This window comes from Pipra filicauda, unplaced genomic scaffold, assembly GCF_003945595.2.
Source record: "Pipra filicauda isolate LSUMZ 115617 unplaced genomic scaffold, ASM394559v2 scaffold634_size201327_pilon, whole genome shotgun sequence".
Classification (NCBI taxonomy): Eukaryota; Metazoa; Chordata; class Aves; order Passeriformes; family Pipridae; genus Pipra; species Pipra filicauda.
The window spans coordinates 96,909-122,580 of NW_024104792.1; the positions used below are offsets into that span (position 1 = coordinate 96,909).

Genomic DNA, 25,672 nt, shown 5'->3' on the forward strand with positions numbered 1-25,672 from the left:
CGAAGACCTAGAGGTGGCTTAGGGGGATGGCATCTCTTCTTTCCAACTGTTCAGGGAGGAAAGAAATTAACATTTTTGGAGCCTGCTACATTTCTTTGTTCTTCTTCTTTGTGCCTTGGATATATGTCTTGACTTGCCAGAGTCACTGGATTTCCTGAATGACAGTAGAAGCTTCTCTGCTTCCAGTGCTGAGCTGTGTTTGCCAAATAGGATATAGTAGTTGAAGACTGGAAGAGGATCTCTCTTCCCTGCTGTATTTACAATCAGCTCCATCTTCATCACGACTCAGGGCAGTGCAATCACACCGGCTGACTTGGCCCTGGAGCTTCACTGGTGGCTCAGCAGTGTGGGATGGGTGGGGGGGTGTTTGGAGATGTGCCAACCTTCCCGCCTACCCTTGGTAGCTGGTAGCTCACCCCAGTGATCTGCCCAGGTGAACAGCTTAATCCCAGGTAGATGGTGTCACTTGCCTTTTGGCCTGGAAGCCCAGGAAGCCCATTGAGTCCATCTTTGCCAGGCAACCCCTAAATAAGAGGAAATCATAACCTGTAAATGCTGGTTCTTCAAATTATTATCATCAAACTCAGGATAATATTTCTCAGTTCATGCCTCCCGTCACTCACCTAAGTTTAAGAAAAGAAGAACCACCTCATGGATTTTACCTTTTTTTCCTACTGTGACTCAAAACACACAAAAATTCTCACATTGCACATATTTGGTTGGTCCTTTTTCCAGTACCCCAGTTTTAGTGAATGACCACTGGATGTCAGTGTTGTTACAGAGAAACATCAGTAAAGCACTTTTATGCACTGTGGATTGTTAAATAAAGTTTCACTTATCTTACTTACATTTAAACTTATTCTTTATAAGTCTCTATCATTCATAATCATAAAGAATTTTTTACATCTATTTCTCCTTTTAAATATTAGTAATTTCTTATACAGTATATAGACTCCTAAAATTAAATTACACAACACGCAGTGACTGAATGGTTCAACAGGATAAGAAATAAATTACTTCCTGTAATGTATTTAAAATAGTGAGAAAAACCTTTTTTTCCCTTTCTGAGCGTCAGTCTATTCCCAAACATTGCAGGCTGTAAGTGTCAGTTCTGCACTAAGTATTGAATAATTTACCTTTCTTGACATAAGACCCAACAGAAATTTCTATGTTCTGCTAAATCTGAGATTTTAATTGCAAGTTATTTGGCCTGATTCAGGAAATTCCAGGTTTGGAAAAACAATATTGTGTCAAATGCACAAAGACTTTTGAAAAGTATCATATAAAGAAAATATCATGGTCCCATTGTGTAGGAATAGTGGGGCTGTACCTGGTAAAATTCTTATTCACAAAAGGCACCGGAGACTAATGTCTGCATTAAAGGTGAAGTTGTTGGAGGCCATGTTAAAACCTTGTGTGCAGATAAGGTACAGGAAATGAAGTAGACATGAGATTTAAACAATTTGAAGTAATGGTGAGCTTGGAGGTGAGCTAAACAGTTCCTCAACACTTACAGGTGGTCCCGGTGGCCCCATTTTACCAGAAACTCCAATCTCTCCTGGCAGTCCCTGAAAAATTAAATCAGAAGAAAAAAAAATAATCAGTAAATCTGTCCTTTGCAGGAGCCTCACTGGAGATGGTTGCTTTCAATCAAAGTGCAGTTTCCCCTTCCATGGCAGTCAGGTTTCTGCTGTGGGGAGTCCTGTAGACATAACCCTTATTCCCAGGGAGCACCGTCATGTCTTCAAGGCTCAGCACAGAGGAACTGTCCTCTAGGACCAGCTGTGGCTTTGCAGTGAGAAAATATAAGAGAAAACACACATTGCCAGAGGCCCTAACTCTGTTCCCTCTGAAAACCATGACCTAAAATTATCCCCAGCTGTTTTTTCTTCTCCTTGATGTGAAACAAAAAAACCCCAAGCTTTCTTACCGGTGCTCCAGGTGGTCCAGGGGGTCCAGCGCTGCCTGGGGGCCCTGGAGGTCCCTGCAAGAGAGGAAGCAAAGCCAATTTATCAAACTCTCTAATAGTGGCTGAAAGCCTCAGGTCCTTCTCTGTGTGGTTGGGGCCCTGTAGAAAATGGGCAAAAGCACTGAGCTTTATTTCATTAACTTCTACCCAAAAAATGCAAGATACCAAAATGAGCTCCAAGGGATCCGTGATCAGAAACAGAATAAGATCTTCTGCTTAAGCCACTGTGCTACAAGGTGAGCTCCATTCTCCACTCCAGTACAAGAGATGGAGGAACTGAAGGCCATGAATGGTACCTACAACACAAAGTCTGACCAGCGGGATCCCTTGGAACATCCAATCTAATTTAACCTTCATTCATGTTACTTCAAAGTGAATGATTTACCTCTGCAAAAACCTTGCTGAAAGTAACTAATGAATGGAACAGGCCTGTGGTTTGAGCTTGTTTCTTTTTAGGGGGTGGGGGTAAAAATATGAATCCAAGTGTCCAGAGAAACACTGCAGCGATTCAAGTGTTTTCAAACAAACGCACCACCATTTTGCTGCTCTACATCAACCTGGTTGGTAGTAAAAGGTCCTCAGGAACTCATACTTCAACTTCAGTTGAAAATATCTTAACACTCTTACTCATCTTCCTTCAACAGCTGTTTCTCTAAGGAAAAATACTCTTTCAGTAGCCATCTGATGTACAGAAGGATTTATTTTTGTATTGAGCAAATTGTTAAATTCGGCTTCCTAGCCGAGAAATTTGTTTCCAGACTTGACAGGAAACAATAATATGTCGCCTGAGATGCAGAGGTGTTTGTTACCGCCAGCTTCCCCTGTAGACAAGACAGGATTTCTCCTATGCTCAGAACAAAGTATGTGTTCCTGTATTTTTTGGATCAGGACCTGAGCAAACAGCATGAGGATGGATGTGAGAAATGGATATATGACTGAGTTGAGATTTTACCCTGGCTAACTCACTCCATCTTTCTAACATGACGATTTCATTACTTTTCAGTTTTCAACATAGGAAAGTTCTGGTGTGATTGTATTTAAAACCCAACAAACAACTCCCCTATCCTACCCAAACCTTCTGTAAGGATTTGAAACCAAGCAATTGATACAAGACAGAAAATGGCCAGACAGTATTTTCCCTGTCACCATTCAATATTAAGGTATTACAATCAATATTAGCATTTACATTTAAGGAGAAATGTAGCTGAAAAGAAGAAGAAAACAGTGTAAAAAAGGAGCTATTTGTGGTATGGTTTGACTGAGATTGTGGCAATAAGTTATCTTTATAGAATACACTGGCAAAATTCAGCCAGAAGCTAAGACAGCCTCTCACCAATAGATGGGGCAAAGTGATCAGAAAAGAGTCCTGTAGATGCGCTTGCCTCCCATGATCTGCATTCATTGCAACTCAGAACAGGTATGGGGTTATCCTGTGAAAATTATTTGTAGAGTGCCTCAGATATGAACACAGCTATAACATCCCCAGAAAGAAGTGCCTTTGGATGCTCTGATGCTGATGATATAATTCTTAGTGAATCCTGCTGGTGGGTCCTGCTCTTAAAGATTCTAGACACATCAGGAGACACTTGGTCAAGACCATCCATCACTTAAAAAAGACCTCACCATTCAAAATAAAACTCAACAGTCCAAATTAGCCCAGCAGAAGATAGAAGATCACACTCAGACACAACTGTTTGTAGGCACAACTGGATGGATTGACCTCAGACACCAGGGACAAGGAAATTCTGCTTGGCCCTACTCCACCTCTACATGGTCTTGCTGAGAGAGGCCCTACAGAAGGTATGGGCTCCAGGAAGGGGCTTCCATGAAGAGTGGGCGGAATAGAAGGCAGCAAAGATTTAGAAAAACAACAAAATGATTAAGCTTGGACTTTGTGTAAGTGCAGGAAAGAAATTGTGACATTTATATTTGCAGGCTTTCCTTGACAATTCCAGTGGTTCCTTCCTAACAATTTAATTTTGTTCTTGTTCTCTCTGCCAAAAAGTGAACCATCGCCCACCATGAAATACATGTCCTCCATGGCCCTACAACAGGGAACTTCTACCAAGAGGTGAAAAACCCCAGGCAGGGCCCAGCCTCGACCCAAGGAACTTCAAGTACGATGTGAGTTACCTCACATAGTGACAGATTGAGAGGTGTCAATCTGACCTAAAAGCAAAGTCTTACTCAAGCATCTGTCAGCAACCAGTGTAATCCCTAAAATGTTAGGCTCTACATTCTCCTCATCCCAACTATTTCTCAGTAACCCTTGGTATTCTCAGTATCCAAGACAATTTCTAATTATTCTCTTAGACTCTCCATATTCTAGACCATAATAACCTTATGCAACCATTAAGTCTTGAAATGGAAGCCCACTGATCTTTTTCCTAAATTGACACTAATAATTCCATTTCATTGGTCTCCAAGAGATAATTACCCAGGATATCATTCCAAACTTGTTTACAGCTTCACCACATGTTGCACCAACAACTGGTACATTCACTAATGGGAAGCTCTTCTGATAAAATCTTCTCTGAGATGGGCATAGAAAGAACAGTTTTGTGCAATGACCATCAGTATCCCTTGGAGATGCCCAGGGTGCTGACAGCCTGCTCCAGCTGACTGATGTGCAGTCCAACTGGGTGTCTCGCTTTCTGCAACCTGAGCTATAGCAAGTGAGACATAAGGAGACATAAATGGTACAAAGAGACATAAAATGGCAGAAATACATCATAAATGTCCTTTATAGAGCCCTCTCTTTTGCTACCGTGCAGAGCAATTCTGTCTCACTTCTATATAATATCTGTTATTGTAGCCCTTCTCCTGACTTCTGAGTATAATTCAGAGCAAGGAATATTCTTTTTAGGTATTAGAATGGACGAAACTGACAGCATTTATTTGTGTTTAAAAAACTTCAGCACCATAAAACTACAGCAGCAGGACTGTGTGCAATATGCACCTCATAAATCTCACACCATCAGTATTCTTTGTTTCCATTTTTAAGTGAATCCAGATTAAAGTACCTGATTTATACAATCACCTTTTACATTTGATGAATTATACAGATGAAAGTCTCTGTCCCAAATCCAGACTTCAATGTTACCCCATTAAACCTCTGATCAAGAAGGAAATAATCACAGAGTGCATTTTTTCTGGATGATAACTCTGATATGTGCTTTGTACATGTTGAAACAAAAACTGGTACATGAAAACTTGATTCTAAAACAGGACTACACAAATTCAGTTTGGAAAACAAATGCAAAACATGGATCTTTTATCAAAATGTTTAAACCAAAATATTTTAAAACTGTTGCTTTGAAACAAAAAATATTTCAAATGTTCATTACAATCTAAAATCCAAATAGTGCGTAGAAATGTGTGTGTCAGGGGTTGGGACATCTTCAAAAACAATGTAGGGGGTGGATTTCTTCAAGTTTGTGTTTCATCCAGCTCCATTCCTTAGATGATATAATGCAAGGACAGTGCTCAGGAAAGAAATCTGACACTATTCATATTGGAGGAACAGCCGTGCCTGTGCTCCAGGATCTACTGCTCTTCCAGTGCATACCTTGCTGAAAGACAGGCTGGGAAAGGCAGAGCTATTAAGATTTAGGTTCTGCACTCCCTAAGGAATCTCTGAGAAGGAACAGAAACTTTGGTCTGTGACTCCATCAGTAGGCTTAAATCTCGTTTCCGTGAAAGAAGGGATGACTAAGTCTTATAGGGAGGTGAACAAATGCCATTCCATGATGAAAAGTGAAGTTTGATGGCTTTCCCAGATATGAGTCTCTGGAGGCAAAGCCTGCACAGACATATTTTCTGTATATTGTTCCATGCTGATGACTGGATTCTCTTACACCACGAGAAATGCTTAGATAAGCCCTTAGATGATATTAAAACAGATTGTGGTCTGAGCTTTTTAAGCAGTGTACCAGTGTTAGAAGAAGAGACATGCAGAAGCATCCTGTCTGCTGCCACAGTTAGAGCAAAATGAGTAACTAAGGAGCTGACAGCCTTTTCCCCTCCACTGTCTGTGCTCGTCTTCACTTCAAAATCAATTGCTCCCTGTGATTTCACCTCTCAGAAAGACCATACAGACCCTTCAGGTCGGTTTTGTGCTGTCTTTCCTTTATTTCCCCTCCTTTCCCATGAGAAATGAGGCTGTTGCAGATAGTTGTGTGGGGTAACCCAAGTGTCTCACTATTTCTCTTGCTACTCCAGCTCTCCATTTCTCCTCTGCTGCGTCTGAGCGTATTCTGGGATCAGCTCCTCAAATATGCTTTTCATTTCTCATCCCAGGTACTACAGTATCCACCAGCAGAACTGCTGTGAATCAGAATTATAGAATCAGAGAAATGCTTAGGTTGGAAAAGACCACTGATTCCAACCAGTAACCCAGCACTGCCAGGGTCAGCATTAACCATGTCTCTAAGCACCACATCTACACATCTTTAAAAAGCCCCAGGGACAGATATTCTACCACTTCCCTGGGCAGCCTGTTCCAGTGCTTGATCACCCTTTCAGTGAAGAAATTTTTCCTAATATTCAATTTGAAATTAAAGTTATCACTGAATTCTTTTCAGTAATGCTGCATTAGAGCACCAAGTTGCTCTTTGTTGAATCTTGCCTTACAAATCAATGCAAAGGTAAGAGGATACAGAAAAAAGCTGTTGCTAATGACACTGAAAACCAAAAGCCTAAAGAGCTGAAGATCTGAGTATTTACTCACAATACGTGTCCTATAGTCACTGTCAGTGTCTTAATTCATAAGTGGATGTGCTCTCCGGTCCTTGCAACAGATGGAGTACCAACAGGAACTGGAGTACCAACATTAAATTTAAAATAAAAGTTTTATTCTCCAAAATTCTCCAAACTGGTTTTGCAGCTCTATAAAAGTACTGATTACATAGCATTCTGTCCAGGAGAGTCTTCTGCTTCCAGTGAAAGGCAGTATTTGTTTAATTTCATCACTTAGTGTAAGGTGTGGACATGATCTCTTTCGTCTATAGAGGAAGATTTATTTCGCTATGTGTTTGCTTGGAGTTGGTTTACTGAGTCAGAGCAGCAAATAAGAAAAACAACAAAAAACTCCTCCTTTAAGGTCTTTTGTTTCAGCATTGTTACTAATCTGCACAGGTGAATAATTTTTTTTTTTTTTTTTTAAGGTATAACTCTTATTAAGGATAGCTCTGAGCAATATCTTCCAATTTCAAGCAGCACTGGCAAAGTTTGAATTCAATCTGAGTTTGCAGCTGGGGCCCGTATCCTTTTCTTACATTTTGTAGTATTAACTGACATTATAAAAAGGACATTAAGGACACCATGCATTTCAGAGGAGATCATTTATTTCCTGAATTACTTAAGAAAAGCTGGGGTTGAGCTCACACCCTACAGACAAGTCTATACTAATTAAATCATTGCCAGCCATGACCATAATAGGTACAGCTTGTACTGGTCTTCCTCTCAAGTCTTATTTACACCACCAGGTTATCTAGCATAAAACAAAACTCAATAACAGCCCAGAGTTATTGTGAGGGTGAGGAATGACATTTTTGTTTAAATCTCAAATAGTTTTGGCTTGTTTTGCTGTCTCACAGGGGGCCAGAATGTACCTGCTCAGCTCAGGGAATTGAGAGTGGCTCAGTGGACAACTTGTAGGTGCCTCTTTTAGGAGAGTTTCAGGCTCCACTGATGTTATTAGTTGGATCTTCATCAACAGGAGCAGACACCTGCATTGCCATCGTTAACCCAACAAGGGCTTGCATTTGAAGCTGAACTCCAGCCCTGGGAATTCTGTGATACAGCTCAGAGTGCCTGAGCCCTTGGTTTGCACTGGAGAGTCATCTGCCGTCCCTGCTGAGCCTGCACACACAGCCCTCATGGCTCACTCAGTGTGCACTGCCTGCCTGCAGGTCTCCCTCCTCCTCAGGATACCCCTCATGCCTAGAAAAGCATTTGCAAAAGTACCTCATCAACCACCTCCAGCCCTTCCCTGAGCACTTCCCATCACCAGATGATGGGAGAGATAAGGTGTGTTGAGATCTCAGGTGGCCATGCAGAAATGCACAGCCTGTTTTCCCCTGCCTGGTACTCATCCATCTATTTCAGCTGAGAGCTCTCTACAGAAATGCTCATTTTTCAGTCTGCATTTGAACAGCCTACTGCAATAGAAGTTTGGCCCATGATTAAGGTTCCTGGACACTAAAATAGTACAAATACATAATAACAACAAAAACACTATATGAGTTCAGATGTCTATGTCCTTGCTGCCAGGAAATCATTCACATCCAGAAGGGAAAAAATACTCAAGGTGTCTATTCCATGGCTTAATTATGTTGCAAGATGCACTATTTCTAAAGGTCTCTAGAAAACAAATGCATATTTTTGGGGGTGCTGACTAGACAATATGGAGCAAATTGGCGAAGGGACAAGTTCACCACCACAGCTGATTTGGAACGAAAATTAAATATATTAAAATATTTTTTGCTTAAAATTTAGTTTGAGTTGGTGTGTGCAAGGAGAGAGACAAAGTTACAGCTGCTCTATTGTCGCAAAACAATCCCCAACATCAGGTTAGTGGAGAAGTTGCCTCCCAGCTGCTCCTTCAGGGTTTGACACTTAAATTAGCTCTCAAATGGTCCTTGAGAGTTGGACTGACTCAGCTCCAGTTCATCACTGGATCACAGAATCATAGAATAACATGAGCTGGAAGGGACTCACAGGAGTAGCCCTCAGGTCAGTTCTCTTGCACAGCTCCCTGATCTTCTGGGGCTTCTCAGTTGGACTGAACATGACTGTAGCTATTGATAACTTCAGATCATCTTTTCTATGTCCTTCAGCAACAAGGTGCCTTCTAAAGCTCCTACACCCACTCCTTCCTTTTGCCCAGACAGATATCAGTGAAGGTAATCAGGTCAGAAAACAAAAGTATATTTACACTTAAAACAGTAGAGGAAAGGAGGACTATTTTCATGTCCTAAACTAATTTATGTACAGCCAACTCAAATCATTTGTCCCTCAATGCCATGGAGACAGCACAGGAACAGCTGACATAGGCTTCCATACATAACTTGAATAAATAGCCATGTAACCACAGTATAAGGAAAACCATTTTTCTTCCTGGGTATTTTTGGGGCATAGTCTAATTAAGAAAAAAAAAAGAAAAATGCTGATAGAATGCTGTAAAAATCTAATGCCACGAAAAGTGTCGTTAAGCTGAAAAGTAGTTTTGTAACAAACTGAATGTAAGCATTTTCTCTACAGAAAAATATGGAAATCTGCAGTAATATGTCCACAACAGAGTGCCACTGCAGGAACATGAACAACATTTTTCCTTTTTTGCAGTTAGCTTGGAGGAAGAGTCAATTTAGGTATCCCTCAATGGGTTTAGCATTCTATGCAGTTTTAATTAACCTAAAATTTGCTAACTTTATTTAAGTTGTACAGCAAAGAAAATTACCTAATGCTGCGTCAGTAATTTTCTCAGATACTTTTATAAAATAGCTAACTCATGCATATATATATTTCATTGCAGGGAACCTGAACTGAGAAAGTATGACATTACTTGGATGAATACTGTCAGGTATCTTAGAAATAATGCATGGAGAATAACCGTCCTCCAAAATGAAGGAAAATGCCTTTTCAATATGTCAGAAGGCTTGGGGGGACCTTTCAATGTTATCCAATGGGAAAAAAAAAGAAGAGCAAAAAAACAACCAACTAACCAAAGAAAACAAAACCAAACTGAACAAAAGCAGGGAATTGGACTCAATAATCCAAGAGTTCAAGATGCCTTTTGAAGGCTTTTGACTCGCATTATACCTATGATGAACAATCCGGCCCCTCCCTCCCTCCAGTGCTGAAGGTGTGAAGCCCTGAAAAGGCAAGAGCCGAGCTTGCAGGCTTTTGACTGTTGCACTGTACCTCTGATGGCCCATAGGAGCCCACCCCCCCCTCTCTGCCAGTCGGGAAAAAGGGCGGGAAGCAGGCCAGACAAAGTAGCTCTTGCACAGGGCCCAGAGAGAGATTGGAGGCTCGAAGCATGGCCCGTGACACTGACCATGGATATAACTCATAACTTCTTGGAGTGTGGGGGCTTCCCTCCTTCACCTGCGGTAGATCAAGGCCACCACTTCAACTGACAGACATGGAAGCTGCAACTATCAAGTTTCATCACTGGACCCCGTGGGTGGTGACTATATACATCTGTCCATTCTCAGCTTTTCTTTCCCTTACTCTTATCCTGCCTTTCTCTCCCCTATGCATTTTCTCCCCCCCCCTAAAGGTTATCTCTATGTCACATTGTTATATGACAGCACCTAAAATTCTAGCATTAGCATGCCTGTTGATACAGAATTGTTAAAATAAACCTTGCCAGTATATGTTTTCAGACACCGATTATTCAGTGTCGTTTCACTCTAATCCACCCCAAGGGAATTATTGATAAAAATCCGGGTTACCCCCCTCCCTTTTTCTGGGGCAGGTCGTAACACTGACAGAGTTCATGAAGAATTTGGACAATGCTCTCAGGCACATGGTGTGATTCTTGGGGATGTCCTGTGCAGGGCTAAGAGTTGGACTCAATGATCCTTATGGGTTCCTTCCAAGTCAGAATATTCTGTGATTCTAAAATCTTTTAAATCCATTAGAAATACCATCTTTATTCCTCTTGAAGGTTGCTGCTGAAATACTTGCAGACTAGATAACGTACCAAAGGAAAAAAAACCCTTAAGTATGCAAACCAGTATCAAGTGGTGTTTTGCAGGGCAAGGTTCCCAGCCAGACACAAGAGACTTCACCTGCACAAGGACACAAGCCTTTGGATTGCCTCTCTGACATCCTCCACAGACATTTGAAAACAGCTCATTACAAAACGTCTGCCACACAAACCATTTTGAGATTGTTTCTCCTGGTTACAAGGGCACGGTTTGCCAGAGGAAATAAATGAACAATCAGTATCTGCTGTCCGGCGCTGTGCTGCTTGTTGCAATACATCACCAACAGCTGTAGCAGTGGAGGCTTGTCATTCTTGCCCCAAACTCTGCCAATTATTGAAACAGAGTGCTAAAGCCAAAGTCCAGTTTGTTAATTTGTCATTGAGAAGAGAATGAATGAAATGCTAAGTCTTATCCTCAGTGCTCAGCAAAATGCGAGGTTCTGACTTTCTTCTTGAGGACATTCACACAGATATTTTTCTTGTTGCAGAAGTGGCCCTACAAAGTGACTTTGGTCAGCTGAATTTGTCTACAAAGTTAGCAAGAAACCAAGCCAGAGGTAAGTGTCAGTGTTATTACAACACAGGGCAGATCTAAGGTGGAGCCAAATCCTCTCTGATGGTTCTTAACACACACAGTACTATTTTCCCCTTATGATGTTATGATGTTGCACAGATGGTGTAATTTACAGCACTAACTTGTCAAAAGCTTTAAAACAAAGGAGCTAAGAGGTCATTAACTGAAGACATCCCCTTCCTCACACAGAGAATGAACATTTGATTTTAGGCCCCTGTCTTTAGCTTCCTCAACAAGCCAACACTTATTCCTCTATAACAAGTAGAAACGTGAATGTCAAAAGACACAAAACCAGTCCTGTGCTCAAAATGTTCTTTCTGAAGAGTAAATAAATTTAAACTGTTTCTTCCCTCAAGACTGCAGCACAGGAGCTCTGTCTGCAATTGCCAATTCATACAGCCAACAATTAGCTGAGACACTGTCCTAAATATTACAAAACACAAATCAATGCCTTCCTTCTGGAATGATGCTGCTCTAGGTAAAAGCAATGGGGAAATCACATACAGAACATCTCCTTAGGTCCCTGTTCAAAGATGATGAAAAATTGTGGAAGGTAAAAGTAAATGCTGCCAGAGAGACATTCTCTCAATCACAACAGGATAAATTATTTGGGTCTTAAAGGAGAAACACCAGATTAAAATATGGTACAGAGGAGAAGATCATACATCCTGCATTGTGGTTTCAAGTCACTTGTTTCAACAAAATCTGTTTTTCCACATATTATATGAAAATGAAGAAATCATTGCTTACCTGAGGGCCGATCAGGCCATTGATTCCTGGGAATCCTGGTTCTCCCTTTTTACCCTGCATGTTCAACAGAGGAGCAAATATTAAAAAACAGACCAAAGACGGCTATTGAATTTCCAAAGTCTTTCACCCCCAGACTGGCAAATCACCATAATGTGGGTACACAAATCACAAAAGTTAGAAATGAAGGCAACAGACACCACTTGGAAGTGAAAGTCCTGTTGTATTTGACAGTTCTGTGTCTCCCAGATTGTGGCAGTAGTCCTGAAGTTGAGAGTTGTTCTCATGCACATCATGGTATCTCCTACTCTCTTCAATCCCACCTGGGTGCTCCCTACAGAGGATCAGGGAATAAGATGCAGCCAAGGGAGGTGCCAAGTGTAGACACTCTGCTTGCTATAGTCAAGCCCTTTGCCCATCCCCAACAAAGCCAAGAAGTTTCACTTCTGTCCCTTGCACTGCTTCATGCATTAAGAAAGAAAATAATTAAGAACTCTGGTGCATGGATGAATATAAAAGATTCACGATCTCTAAGCTGGGAAACAGGAGTCCCTGAGGTATTTCTAACTAGGGTTGGCATTAGCACCAAGGGAGGCAGAGCTCACTGACTTCTCTGCATACGAAAAAGAACCCTCCAGAGGAACCAGAGACCTTTGCTGGTGCAAAGGAAGAATAAACCAGAATCTAGGGTATACCCTTGAGTTCAACCATACAGATGCAGCAGCATTTGTGTTCCCATGGGTTTGACCTCAAATAGTTCAAAGGGAAAAAAATCCTACATGAGTAAAATGAGAAAGAAAGGATGGAGTAGCACTGAAGTTAAGGCAGAGGTTGGGTTTGTTTCTCAACCCAACAGTGGACTTGTTGTGATACTTCAGGCAAGTCACATATTTTATAAAAATTGTCTATTCTTTCCTTGTATGTAATAGACACTAAATAATTAATGCTTCTGAAGTTGTTAGCAATATTCTAGGAGGGTACAAGAGGAGTCAAGTAAATGTCTGAGAGACAGAGAAAAGGGACTCTCCCTCATTTCTACTTCTCATCCAGACTGATTTTCTTCTTGGAGGAAAATACAATTAAGCAAGTTTCATGTCACTGATGATATAAATGGTAATACAAATGCTTAAAAGTCATATACATAATTTTTCCTTTATTTTTTCTTTATTGAAACGTGTCCAGAAACAACATCTATGAACAACTACTCTCCCCAGAGTAGCTCAGCTGGTTAGAGCACGGTGTTAATAACACCAATGTTGTCAGTTCATTCCCTGTATGGGCCATTCTCTTAAGAGCTGGGCTCGATGATCCTTATGGGTCCCTTCCAACTCAGAATAATCTGTGAAATCCTACGAAACAGATTCCTACTGACTTAAATGAATGAAAAAGCTAAAATATCACAAGCAAAACTTGTTTTTGTCATATTTTCCTTGGTATTGACTGAGATTCATTAGCTGGTGTGTCAGAATCTAATCATCTAACTATTTTTATCATTAAAAAAACCCAAAAACCTGAAAAAATCAGAAGTCACATACAGAAGAATATAAGAAGAAAACTAAAGGAATGACTATAGGGTCCTTGGGTATCAGAAGGATCTTGTAATAATTTCCAAAACTCTAATACCAATAAAAACTTGCATTATATACTCAAGTGCATGCATTATTAATGAATGTTCCATCTACTTTTCCCAACAGCCATAATTTCTTTTCTTGTCAAAGCCAAAAAGAGACCATTTTTAACCCAGAGGACTCACGCCACCTCATGGTTCAATGTCAGTTTTCAAGTTAAAGATGCTCATTTTACCAACTGCCAAGGTGACCATGCAAAGGACACTGTTAAAAAACTAATTTAAATAAATAAATAAGCTTTTGAATAGATCATACAGGATGTAGTGGAGCCAGACATGGGAGATGAGCATCCCTGCACGCCACTCGATGTGGGAGCTACAGGTCAAGGTGGCTGGTTCCACAGTTACAACACTGAGGCCAGCATACAACACAGTGTAACCAATTCCTTCATGTCCCACCAACACACTGTTCTGTTTCCATGCTATTTCCTGGGCACACTAATCTGTGGCAACAATGAGAGATGCAAGAGGAGCCTTTTATCCTTTCCTTGGGTATAATGCTGAGAAACTTTGGTGCTTTCCAAACACTAAGAAATCCCTTAAAGCAACATACAATTATACTGCCGGAGAGACTGAGAGTGGTTTCCCATTGTGAAGGGGACATCTGGGCCACTCGGAGGTTGGCCAAAATCAAACTATAACAGATTTGCTCCATGTCATTATAGTCTGTCTATGAAGGACAGAAATACTTGCTGGAAGAAGTTATGGGAGCAAAGCTCAGGGAAATGTCACATTTCTTAATAATATGACAGAGAAACCCAGCCATTATGCTTTGTTACCTATAGTTAGAAAGTTAGAATCTTACACTGCTAAGTGTGTAAGAATGTGTATCCTTCAACTACATGATATATGCTATGTGCCTTCATCAGCAATTTGAAAAACAGCACAGTTAAAAATGGTTTTCATTGGAAATGGATGTCTTTACCTCACTGACAATAATAGCTTCACTCCGGATTTAATCTACACCATCAATCCCTTTTTCCTTCATTTTACTAATTTGCTTACATTTTGATTTCTGCACGGCTGAACTTTGTAAGGGCAGGCAATGTCATCTGAACATTTTAAGCACCTACAAATAAATATAAACACAACCACTAATCAGAAAGCTATCTACTATACAGGAGACAGGAAACCAAGGAAAATATTGTCTCCACTCTGCTACAGGGGAAAGTTTGAAAGGTATCATAGCCCAAGATTGTTTCCCACCTTGCTGTCCCAATAGCCAGAATGGCCATATATTTTCTTATCATGTTTTTCTCTGATGTTTGGCCCCAGGAACAGAGGTGAATTTGGTACCAAGTACATAGGAAATGTCCTTAGCTGTGAACAAATATGACTGTGAACAAAAATGCCAACTGTTTCCTCTGTAATCAAGCGGGATGCTGGGATTATCCATTTCATCCCCATCTTTTTACCTCTACACATTACCAGAGAAACCAGAAGATGTCCAGCAATATCAGTCATTGTTTGAGGTCCCTGAAGGCACCAGCCTTTTTTAGTCTCTGTATGCATTAGATAACAATAGTAAATTTTGAAGTGAGAGCATCTCCATAGTTTGAGGACGAAAATACTGTCAGGGTTGGCCAGATTATAGGTGATTATTAGGGCTGTTGTGGCAAAGTAAAGGCTTATAAGGACTTCTGGATATCAAGAAAGACCACATCTTGGGACTGGCTCCTTCCAAATAGTTTACCTAATTTGCTGGGCGAACTTATTCTCCTCTCTCTCCTGGATTATTTACACTTCTCCCCTTAGAGTTACCAATGAACTATCTCCTTCCCTTGGACCCTACAAGTCTAAGGTGGTTCAAATCAAGTGAAATTCATACACAGAGAAATAAGAGTGGAAAGTGTTGACTGCCGAATTCAAGTTGTGACTGGCCTGAACAGGAACATCATATGCAACAACCCACTTAGGAGAGAGATGGGTCAAGAATGGAAACTCAAATACGTGTATTTCTGTCCCACCATCGAACATATGAAGAGCTCAGCAGCCCTTCAGAGGTCTGTTAACTTTATCTGTCCCATGACAGCTAGCAGGGATAAACTTTTCCTGTATTGACAAGTGCTCTTAACAATTCTTCTCTGGGTGGAGGGTGTGCCCTGAACCCAGTAGTCCCCAGTTTTGAGAGAATCCTGTAGACTCTACTCTAAAACAAATATATGGCACTTACTGAGACTCAAAGCCTTGTAATCTACTTGTAAAGAGACAAGAAAAGCCTGTTAATCTTTTTTGTAGTGTTCTGACTTCAGGAATAAACATTCAGGGCATGTGGACACATGTACATGAAAACCTGCTGAAACGTGACAGCTGAATTAAAGATGCAGAGGCCTCTGCTTTGTAACTTGCTCCTGGAGCTGTGCTCGTTCTTCTTGTCTCCAAACTGACAGACCGTGACACCAAACTTTGCAATTAGCTCACAAAAAGAGTCTTGCAATATCATTTTTAGAGTAACTTCTAATTTTACACCCAACTCTCATTTTGTGCTTTGCACGAATTATTTTGAGCATGAAGTAACTTGAAAAAAGGGGAATAATTATTATTACTTATCTGCCTGACTCATGCACATTGGAGTCTTAAACATGAAGAAGGACATTCATTAAAGGTTACTGTTTTATAAAGATATTTTCCATTAATTTTCTTTTCATAAGGCTATTCTTACTATCCTATGAGACTCCTGTATTTTTTTGTTTTGTTTTGTTTTGTTTTGTAGTGATTGTACTTTGAGCTTGGAAAATTTTTGACAATGCAAAAACTAAGATGCAGTCCAGCACATCAAACTCAAAATGGTCTAGCTTCTACCTCGTGCCTGTGTGGGAATTACTGCTACAGGATAACTGTTTTCCCTTAGTTTCCTTCTGAAATATCAATCACTTGAATGAAATTGTATCATTTAAAAGAGAGGCAAATTCTTGAAATCCAAGTCATTGAGTACACTTCAGAAGAATCTTGTGTTTAAGCTGGATTGCCCAAAGATCTGCGTGCTTTCCAGGAGCATGTCATACATCTGCACCTTTTGTGTCCATCAAGAAGGGGAGTTGGTTTATTTCCAACAAATATTTCAGTAGAACAGGTGTCAAATACTTTAGAGAAGAATCAAAGTACTTCAATTCTCTTCAATTTCACAGAAGAAACAGAAAGAAAGGAACAGAGGGAAAAAAAAAAAACAAAACCACAAAACCACACTAAAATTAAACCAGTCTCTCAGAGTTTTACTTCTTTTTCAATCAGTTTTAATAAAATCAAGACAGTACTGTCTGTCACTCATAGGTCTTACAGGACACATGAGAGCAGCAAAGAATCTTTCTTCCCCCAGTGTGCTCTTGAGGATGTTGTCAAAATGCAGACATCGAGTGCCAGGCACTAGGAAGAAGTTGACTAATAAAATGAACAGAGCCCATTTGCTTGGTTCAGTTTGAGAGTGTTATCTGCTCCCCAAAAAGTTCTGTGTAGATCCACCAAACCCAGGACTTTGATTCATCTCATGTTTTAAGTCACTGAATAATGGCCTTTAATTTAAAAAAATATATCCATTAACCTAAGATGCCTGGTGACTAATAAAGACCCTTAGGAGAAGTCTAACTAGCTAGACACAACAGAGTCTAGGGAAGAAATCAAAGACAGTATGGATCAAATGACATCTCTAATCAAATGATCATTAGCAGCAGCATTTTCTGTTCTGTTGAAGGTCCTGACAGATCACTGTCCTTTACTCAGCTAATATGCTCTATTAATCTTATTCAAGAAACAGCAGGCTTTAAAAACAGAACAATTCTGAATTTACCAACTCATGGCTAAAGCACTGCACAGTTATTTGCTATAGTGATGTTTTCTAAGGACTGGGAAAGTAAAGGAAAGCAAGTAAATGCCCTTTTCCACTGAGGCGCTGACACAAGACTGCATGTAGCGTTTCCCAAGGAGAAGATTCCTAAAAGTCACGCTTACAGCTCCATTTAATAGCATGCAATCCAATGAAAAGTCTGTAGAAAACCACTTACCAAGGTGTTTATTCCTTCCCTGTACTGTCCTTTGCCCATCTCCTTCCCATGCTCATAGACAGTGCTCTCACACTCAGTCTGTTGACAGCACTGGTGCTGACTCAAGTGGAAAGCACTGAAGGCAACCCCCATGACCTCCTCTAAGGAATGAGCTATGATCAAGTCTCTGTGACTACTTAAAAAAGTGACCCCTCAAACAGCAGTACTGAGACCCAAGTGACTGACTCCACAAAGGCTAAGCAGGTGTCTCACTTCCACTCTTATCTGTTGCGAGATGTTCTTCATGTGAACAAGCTGAAGCAAGGAAAGGCAGTTTCAGAGCATGAATTAACATGTATTAACATCAGGCCCACCATGAAATTTACACTTTAGCAGGACTTAAATATTTGAAGACATAATTCTGTGTCAGAGAAAAATCCAGTATTCTTTCATACACAGGAAAACTAAGCTCCTGATGGAGAATGGTTCACCAGCTGCCATTTTGTGGGACCTTCTCTTTGAGCACAGACCAAAAAAAAAGAGAAAACATTAAGTATTGTAAGTGTATTTACATTTATTTGACTTCCGGGACAACAAAAAGTTCTCTGAACTTTCAACCTGACCACATTACTACTGGTCCTACACACTCAGAGAATCCTCTTGGCAGTATGGGACAGATGTAAATCACATGGAAGCACACGGAAGGAAAGAAATCACACTGCATACAACCTGTGGACTCCAAGAGATACTGAAAGCTGCTGGACCATAAAGAAGGAAGATAGGAAAGGATCTGGGCCTCCAGGATCCTTAAATAAGTAGAAAAGTATATGTGAAGTGGGTGAAAGCAGCAAACTTCATTGAACAAAGGCATCCCAAGCCTCTTGAGAATCAAAATAAATAAAAAAAGAAACTCACCCTTTGACCTGGTAAACCAGGAACTCCAGGCTTGCCTTCTGGACCAGGCTCTCCCTTTAAAAGTGAAAAGTTTTAGAAAGTTAACAGAATAAGAGAAACTAATTAACTGTATAACAATTTCCTAGCTGATTTGTGCTACCATTACTGTGTGGCTACTTAGGCAACTCTTACCTGATATTTATGCTGTCCTTTGAGCAGAAGAGAATGAAAAAACAAGGTAGAGAAAAGTGACAATGCCCTGATTAAATACAGAGCACAGAACTATATTTAAATTACATAATTCAAACCAGATTTATGTAAGTAACAGATCTTCACAATGTCATCAATTTTACAAAAGCCAATCGACAGTGAAACACAGTGAACAATTCAAAAGAAAGGAAACAGTGTTTGCAAATGAGGCAGCAGTGACAATTTGAAATGAGATATCCTGCAGAGCTGGGTTATAAAATATAACTCAAAATAACGGCAATTTAAGTTGAAATTAAGAATGCTGGCATGTGTTAACTGTTGCAAAAATTTTGTGGAAACATGAACACACATACCCAATTCTTAGTTTTCATCCACAAAATATTTTAACCAAGACCTTGTGGCATAACACCAATGCCTTTGACAGCAACTGTTCCCTGACCTTCATGATGTGACAGCTCACAAGTTATCAGTGAGTGCCTCTCTGAGATGTGCTGATTGCCTATACAGCTCTACAGGACATCAGAAATAGAAAACCAGTGAGGTTCTGCATGACAACAGCCTTGAGGAAAAGTCTGCCCATGTCCTGGGTGCCACCTCCCTGTGTTAAGAGTGGCCATCCACAGCAGAGCACCTTCTCTCAGCAATGAATTAAAATGGAGGCTGTGGGCACTGTTTAAATATCTTAGTGCCTGAATAACATATGAAGTTTTGGAGTCTGAGTTTCAGCTTCTGGAATGGCAAACAGCGAGAGAAACAACTTACTGGAGGTCCAGGAAGTCCAGGTTGGCCTTGTGGTCCTCGTGGCCCAGGCTTTCCCTACAGAAATGTTTTTTTAAAAAGAAAGTTAAAATATCGTTATGAAAAAGTGCATGGGCACATGAGTCATGTTGTCTGTCTTTACAGGACCTATACCACCCCTTTCCCCATAGGTCCCAAAAAAACAGTGCAGAGACCAGTTGGTTTTCTCCTTAAACCTCTGACTACTTGAATTATCAGCACTCATTAGACTGTCCACAGACTGATCCACCCACACTCAGCAGGCATTTATCCATAACTGGCTCTTTGCTTTTTAAAGATAGTAATTCTACCAAAGACACCGGGATATCATGAGTATTCCAATAAAACACTGTGGGTTGGAGGTTTGATGGTGGAGAAGAACAATTCTTGCATGAACAGCTTCAAAAGGCCTTTCCCCCAGGACAGCACAGCTCTGAACGGCTTTAAAGTATCGATTATATGATGCAAATTATTATATTAAGTAGCAGGTAAATGCAAATTAGGCACCTACCAACACAAAATCAAGTTTAAATATATTTTTTTAATACATAGGGCTAACAGACTGAAGCAAGGGATATGCCCCCCAGTTTGAGTGCCCAAGTTCAGAGACAAAAGAGGCATAAAACTCAAATACAGTTTAACTTTAATGTTAACCCTTCCCTGTTCTTAAATAATTGCATAGCTGACAGTACAATTCGTACTTCTCGTTTGCGTTAGATTCACTGCACCTGAAAAGAACATTGCCCTTCTTCCTTTCTTGTTTATTTTCTCCACTGTAAATAGGAAAACTTATTTCTTGATTTCCTGATAATGCTTCCATCCACCTTCCTTTTACAGTATAATTTTAAAGAAAAACCTAACCGAACAGAAAACAGAATTACATTAAAATATTCTTGCAATGAAAGAATAGATATTGAATCTCTCTTACTTCCTCTCCTTTTAGGCCTTCAATATGCACCTGCAATAGAATCGCAGAGTCATAAAGAATGAAAAAAGTAAAGACAAGGTGCAAGGGTATGATGGTCCCCCTCAGGGTATTTTTCTCCCCTTGCTGTTCCTTCGAGTTGCTCAGTAACTCCTACAGCTCTTCAAATCCTGTTGAAGGCTGGGGATGTTTTCTATTTAAACAGCTCAGGCTGACACAAGTTACCTATTGACACAGTTACCTATGAAATGATTTGTGTGGCTGTATAAACAGCAAGAACTTAATTCATTATCTCATCATATAAACAAGTCAGTCAATTCCCCAGATCTTCTTTTACTCAAAGTTACAAAGATCAGTTGAACACAGAAGGCATCACATAACCAGCAGACCAGCTTGAGATATGCCCTGCCTGTTTTGCACCCACCTGCTGTAGCTTTAGGCTCATTTCCAGCTTTTATACGCATCTTTCAAAATTTCTTGGCAACTCCTGTCACGTCATTACTACCACATTTGAGCAGGACAGTAAAAGGTTCTTACCCAAACATGAGTTTTTTTTCATAGCATTCTTTTTCTTATTCCTTTACTTTCTACCACATTCTGGGTAAGGTAAATGCCTGCTGTCTTTCCCATGATTACCAGGGAGCTTCTCATTCTTGTCTTTAGCAGCCATAGTCAGAGTGCTGTTTCCTAATACTAATCCTATTTTTTTGGCTAGTAAAAGGTATACTGCCTAACTGCTTTATTACCAGCCCATGCAGAACTCAGTTCTAGACCTCTCCTCTGCATACTTCGTGGTAAATCTTCTTCCATTCACTTGGAGATGATCTCTTCATACAGACAATATTAGGCTCAGGACATTCTTACATCCCTGCCAGTGATGTCCCTGGCATCAGTGAAGGCATTGCTGAAGGCAGAGGGAGGGATGCACTAAGGATGATAAATCTAGTGCCACAGGAAAGATAAGTCCCATTCTCCTGTTTTCTCAGTTTTCTTTTTTCATCCGTACTTCCAGCACATCAGGTCCTGGTTGTCTTATATTCCACCAGGACTTTTTCAGACATAAGCCAAGGAAAGATCATTCGCCCACATCAGAAATTGCCTTTTTCTTCTCTCTCCCCAACTCTCACACTGAGTCTACGTCAAAGGCACTCAATTCTGGAATTTCATTTTCTTTTATGACTTTTACAGGTTCTATGTACCAAAGACCACTTGGAATCAACTCAATGACTGTCAGAAACCACACAGTCCTGTCATAGTATTGCTCTGTCTGATGCACCTAAGGAGTGCTTTCATTGCCTCTTCAAGTCCTGAAGAGGCACTCACAGTATCCCAAAATTGTGGCAGTGCTTCTCTTTGTCGGAACCTATCACTTCCCTTCTTCAAAAATCTTCACTGCCTATAGTCTCACTTTTTTGAAAAAAAAAAAAAAAAACAAAAAAAAAACAACAAACCACCAGAAATATTTAAGAACATCTTTCAGTAAGATCCCCACACCCCTCACTTCCACCTTCTCTTCTCATGCAATAATACCTACAAAGTATGAGAAAGCTGAAAAAACAATAATTCTTACTGAAGTGCCAGGCAATCCTGGAGGTCCTGGTTCACCCTGCAGGATAACACAAAAGAAATTAAAAAACATAACACAGACCACAACAATACATGGCATAATACATAACATAATGCAAAATGAAAACAAACCTCTGAGCATATTTTCCAGCTGCTGTTGTACATTCTTATTTTCAATACCAATCTGCTCTGCTCTGCAGAGGAATAAGTCCAAGAACTAGTTGGAGTCTGTATTACTGTGATGTTTACATTTATTTAATGACATTTAGTGACTTAAAATGAATGATGCACTAGATGCACCATAGCAGTAGATTTGTGCTTCAAAAATCTTATATTTGATGTCCACATACCACACAAATTAACCTGCTTGATGCTTAGACCCCCAACAGACCCGCAAGAGGATGGATATTTGGGGGGTCAAAAATGTTTTTGTTTGTTAATGACCAAAATAACTTTTCAAAAAAAGTAAGAACTTTCCCCAAGTGATCTTATAGAGCAAATTATACTATATACTATATAGGACACTGAGATGCTACACCCTTTTCCCATGATTTATTGTCATATAGGCTATCAATTTGTTCCAGTCCATTTTTCTCCAGCAATGTCCACCATGTATTATGCTTTAAGACTATGAATCCAGAAGGTATATCCTTTACTTTAGGTATAGACTGGTGCTAAATTGATCACATAGCTTCCTTCCACACTCTGTTCATTACTCACGTAGGTCTCTGAATGACCCAACATATTTTTCGTATTCTTTTCTCTGAAGACAAGCTCAACTAGTATTTGTTATTTATTCATAGAGTCATAGAATGGTTTGGGTTGAAAGAGGCCTTAAAGATAGAATTACTGAATCATTAAGGTTGGAAAAGGCCTCCAAGGGCATTGATCTCAACCTTTGACTGAACACCTCCATGTCAACTAAACCACAATCACTAAGTGTAATATCCAGTCATTTCTGAACACCTCCAGGAATGCTGATTTCACCACCTGCCTGGGCAGCCCATTCCAATGCTTATCCACCCTTTCAATGAATAAATTCTTCCTGATGTCCAATTTGAACCTCTCCTAGTGTAGCTTGAGGCCATTTCTTCTTGTCCTGTTGCTACTTGCCTGGGAGAAGAGACTGAGCCCCACCTGCCTACAACCTCTTGCCAGGTAGTTGTATACAGTGATAAGGTCCCTCCTGACCCTCCTTTTCTCCAGACTAAACAACCCCCGCTTCTTCAGCTGCTCCTCATATGACTTACTGTCTAGACCCTTCCCCAGCTCAGTTGCCCTTCTCTGGACATGCTCCAGCACCTCAACGTCATTCTTGCCATGAGAGGCCCAGAACTGAACAAGGATTTGAGGTGTGGCCTCACCAGTGCCCAACCCAGAGGGACAATCCCTGCTCTGGTCCTGCTGGCCACACTATTGCTACAGCCCAGGATGCCCTTTCCCCTCTTGCCCACCTGAGCACACTCTGGCTCATGTTCAGCCACTGTCGACCAGGACTCCCAGGTCCTTTCCCACTAGGCAGCTTTCCAGCCACTCTGCACCCATCCTGTGGTACTGCAGGGGTTGTTGTGACCCAAGTGTAGGACCTGTCACTTTGCCTTATTGAATCTCAATCCAGCCTGTCCAGAATATCCAGTTCCAGCTGTCTTGCCTTGGACAGGGATGCCACCCACTAGATCAGGTTGCCCAGGGCCCCATCCAAACTGGCCTATTCTGAAGAAATACTGAAGAGACACACAGCAGCTGCTCTGAAAGTATTGGACCAAGGAGCAAAACATCTTCTGAAAGCACCAGATGTGGCTGCTTCAGAGACATGGATGAAGTGTTATGAACTCAAGACTGATCACTACTGCAGAGAGAGAACAGAGTATTGCTTCCAATCTCTGCATTCTTGGATAAGCTCACTGCCTTATCTGGAGGAGAAAGAAAGAAATCCAGAACTGACTATGCCTTTCCACTCATGCCAAAGACCTGTGTCGGAAATATCAAAACTACAACATCATCTCTAACAGAGAGGGAAATATAAGGCTGCCCTGAAAACTTTAACAACTGTAAAAATAAGAAGGTCAAAATTGCTGCTGAGTGCAGTGAATAATTATTTTGCAGGTAAGAGGCTCAGAGTCACTTTATTGACACTTTTTGAGTCAATTATACATCTCCTGGGTCAGAAAATCAGCTTCTACACAAACATATTGACATTTCTTAGGTGAGGAAGATTTTCTGACCCAAACTGCATTCTATTTCCTTCTATTCCCACTATGGGGGCTTAACAAAGAGCAGTGGAGCAATAACCAGGCACACTTTAATACCCGCTTTTACCCATTTCAGAAGCAATGCCAGGAAAGTTAAACATTTAAATGGATATAAACTTCAGTAATACACAATGAGATAAATAGTAGACCAACAGCTCTGATATTTTCAGCACTGGGGGCCCAAGAAGAATTAACAAATGTGTTTCCAAACCCCTCCTGTGCATCCCATCCCACCTTACCTTTTCTCCTTTGGTCCCACTAGCGCCTGGAGGGCCGGGGCTGCCAGCAGGGCCCTATAAACAGGTAAAATGGAGAGAAAACTCTTTGTTTTTAAAGTACGGGAAAAACATAAGGCTGCAGATATTGGCAGCACAAAGGGTGATGTCTCATTGCACTGGGATAGGAGTTAATAGAACACACGAGGTTGCTTTGGCTCTGCTGCATAGAGAGGAAAGAGAACAATGATGGAGATGCCACAGCAGCCACAATAACACCAACCCAACTTCAGCTGGTTCAAAAGAATTGTAGTTCAGTGGGTATATCAGTGTCAAACACAACATTCAGTATCAAATTCAGGCGTGAAGATCTGCCCACTCCTAGGTGTCTAGACATGAAAAGGGAAAAAAAGCTTCCGGATTTCTGTTCCAACTTCTGTAACAGGGCTTCACTTGGAGAAATTGTTCTTTTGGAACAATAGACAATCAAGATCCATCTTCATGTCCTTGTGCAATTTCCCACTTCATCTACATTTGCTGCAAGTAGAAACCAGTTCTGTAAGCAGTATAATGGGCACAGTAAACACAGCTCCCTGAGATTCCAGTGCTGCCTGTAGCACCAGAAAACATTTTCATCTTATGAGGATAGTGATAAACACTAACTAGACACACACTTCTCCATACAGGGTAAAGCGTGACTGAGAAACAGAGCAGGATGCAGATGCAACAGCCTGGAGGCTTCAGGCTCGAGGGTGGCAATGATTAGCCACATGGCTTTTGGAAATCACTTCTAGCCTCTGCTTCTTGCTTTGTCCTTTGCTATTTAGACCAGAAGATCCTTGAGAGGAAAGGATGCCTCTCATTAAGTATCATATCCTGAGTAATGAAAACAGTCTTGTGGGATCTACAGATAGCGGTTTTAGACAAAGCATTATGTGTCTGATCAGCAGAAATGTACTGATCTTTTAGACAATTTTCTGGTTTGTTCTTGTCTTAAAAATGTAAATAGTTCCAAGTCTTTTTGATTGAAAACAAACCAAATGTATTAAATCCAGTTCTCTTCCTTTCATGTTGTGGGAAGGGAAAAAAAAGTTCATAAAAATCAGGCTTAAACAACTGAATTCTTATGTGTGATTTCTTATATGTTTAACAAAAATTAAGACAAACATTTAACCTATCAATTTGAAAGGACTGGCATTTTTTTTAAATGTATATTGCATTAT

General features: G+C 40.5%; 1 protein-coding gene across 1 annotated transcript in view; it reads right to left on the bottom strand.

Moving 5' to 3' along the window:
* COL22A1 (collagen type XXII alpha 1 chain) overlaps positions 1–25,672 on the bottom strand; it is a gene marked incomplete at its 5' end in the record, with an annotated part of 155,803 nt that overhangs the window by 63,747 nt on the left and 66,384 nt on the right. Inside the window, 9 exons of the mRNA XM_039388338.1 lie at positions 471–524; positions 1,515–1,568; positions 1,931–1,984; positions 12,010–12,063; positions 18,526–18,579; positions 19,477–19,530; positions 20,420–20,449; positions 21,987–22,022; positions 24,474–24,527. Coding sequence (XP_039244272.1) covers positions 471–524; positions 1,515–1,568; positions 1,931–1,984; positions 12,010–12,063; positions 18,526–18,579; positions 19,477–19,530; positions 20,420–20,449; positions 21,987–22,022; positions 24,474–24,527 — 444 coding nt within the window. The remainder of the gene's footprint in view (positions 1–470; positions 525–1,514; positions 1,569–1,930; positions 1,985–12,009; positions 12,064–18,525; positions 18,580–19,476; positions 19,531–20,419; positions 20,450–21,986; positions 22,023–24,473; positions 24,528–25,672) is intronic.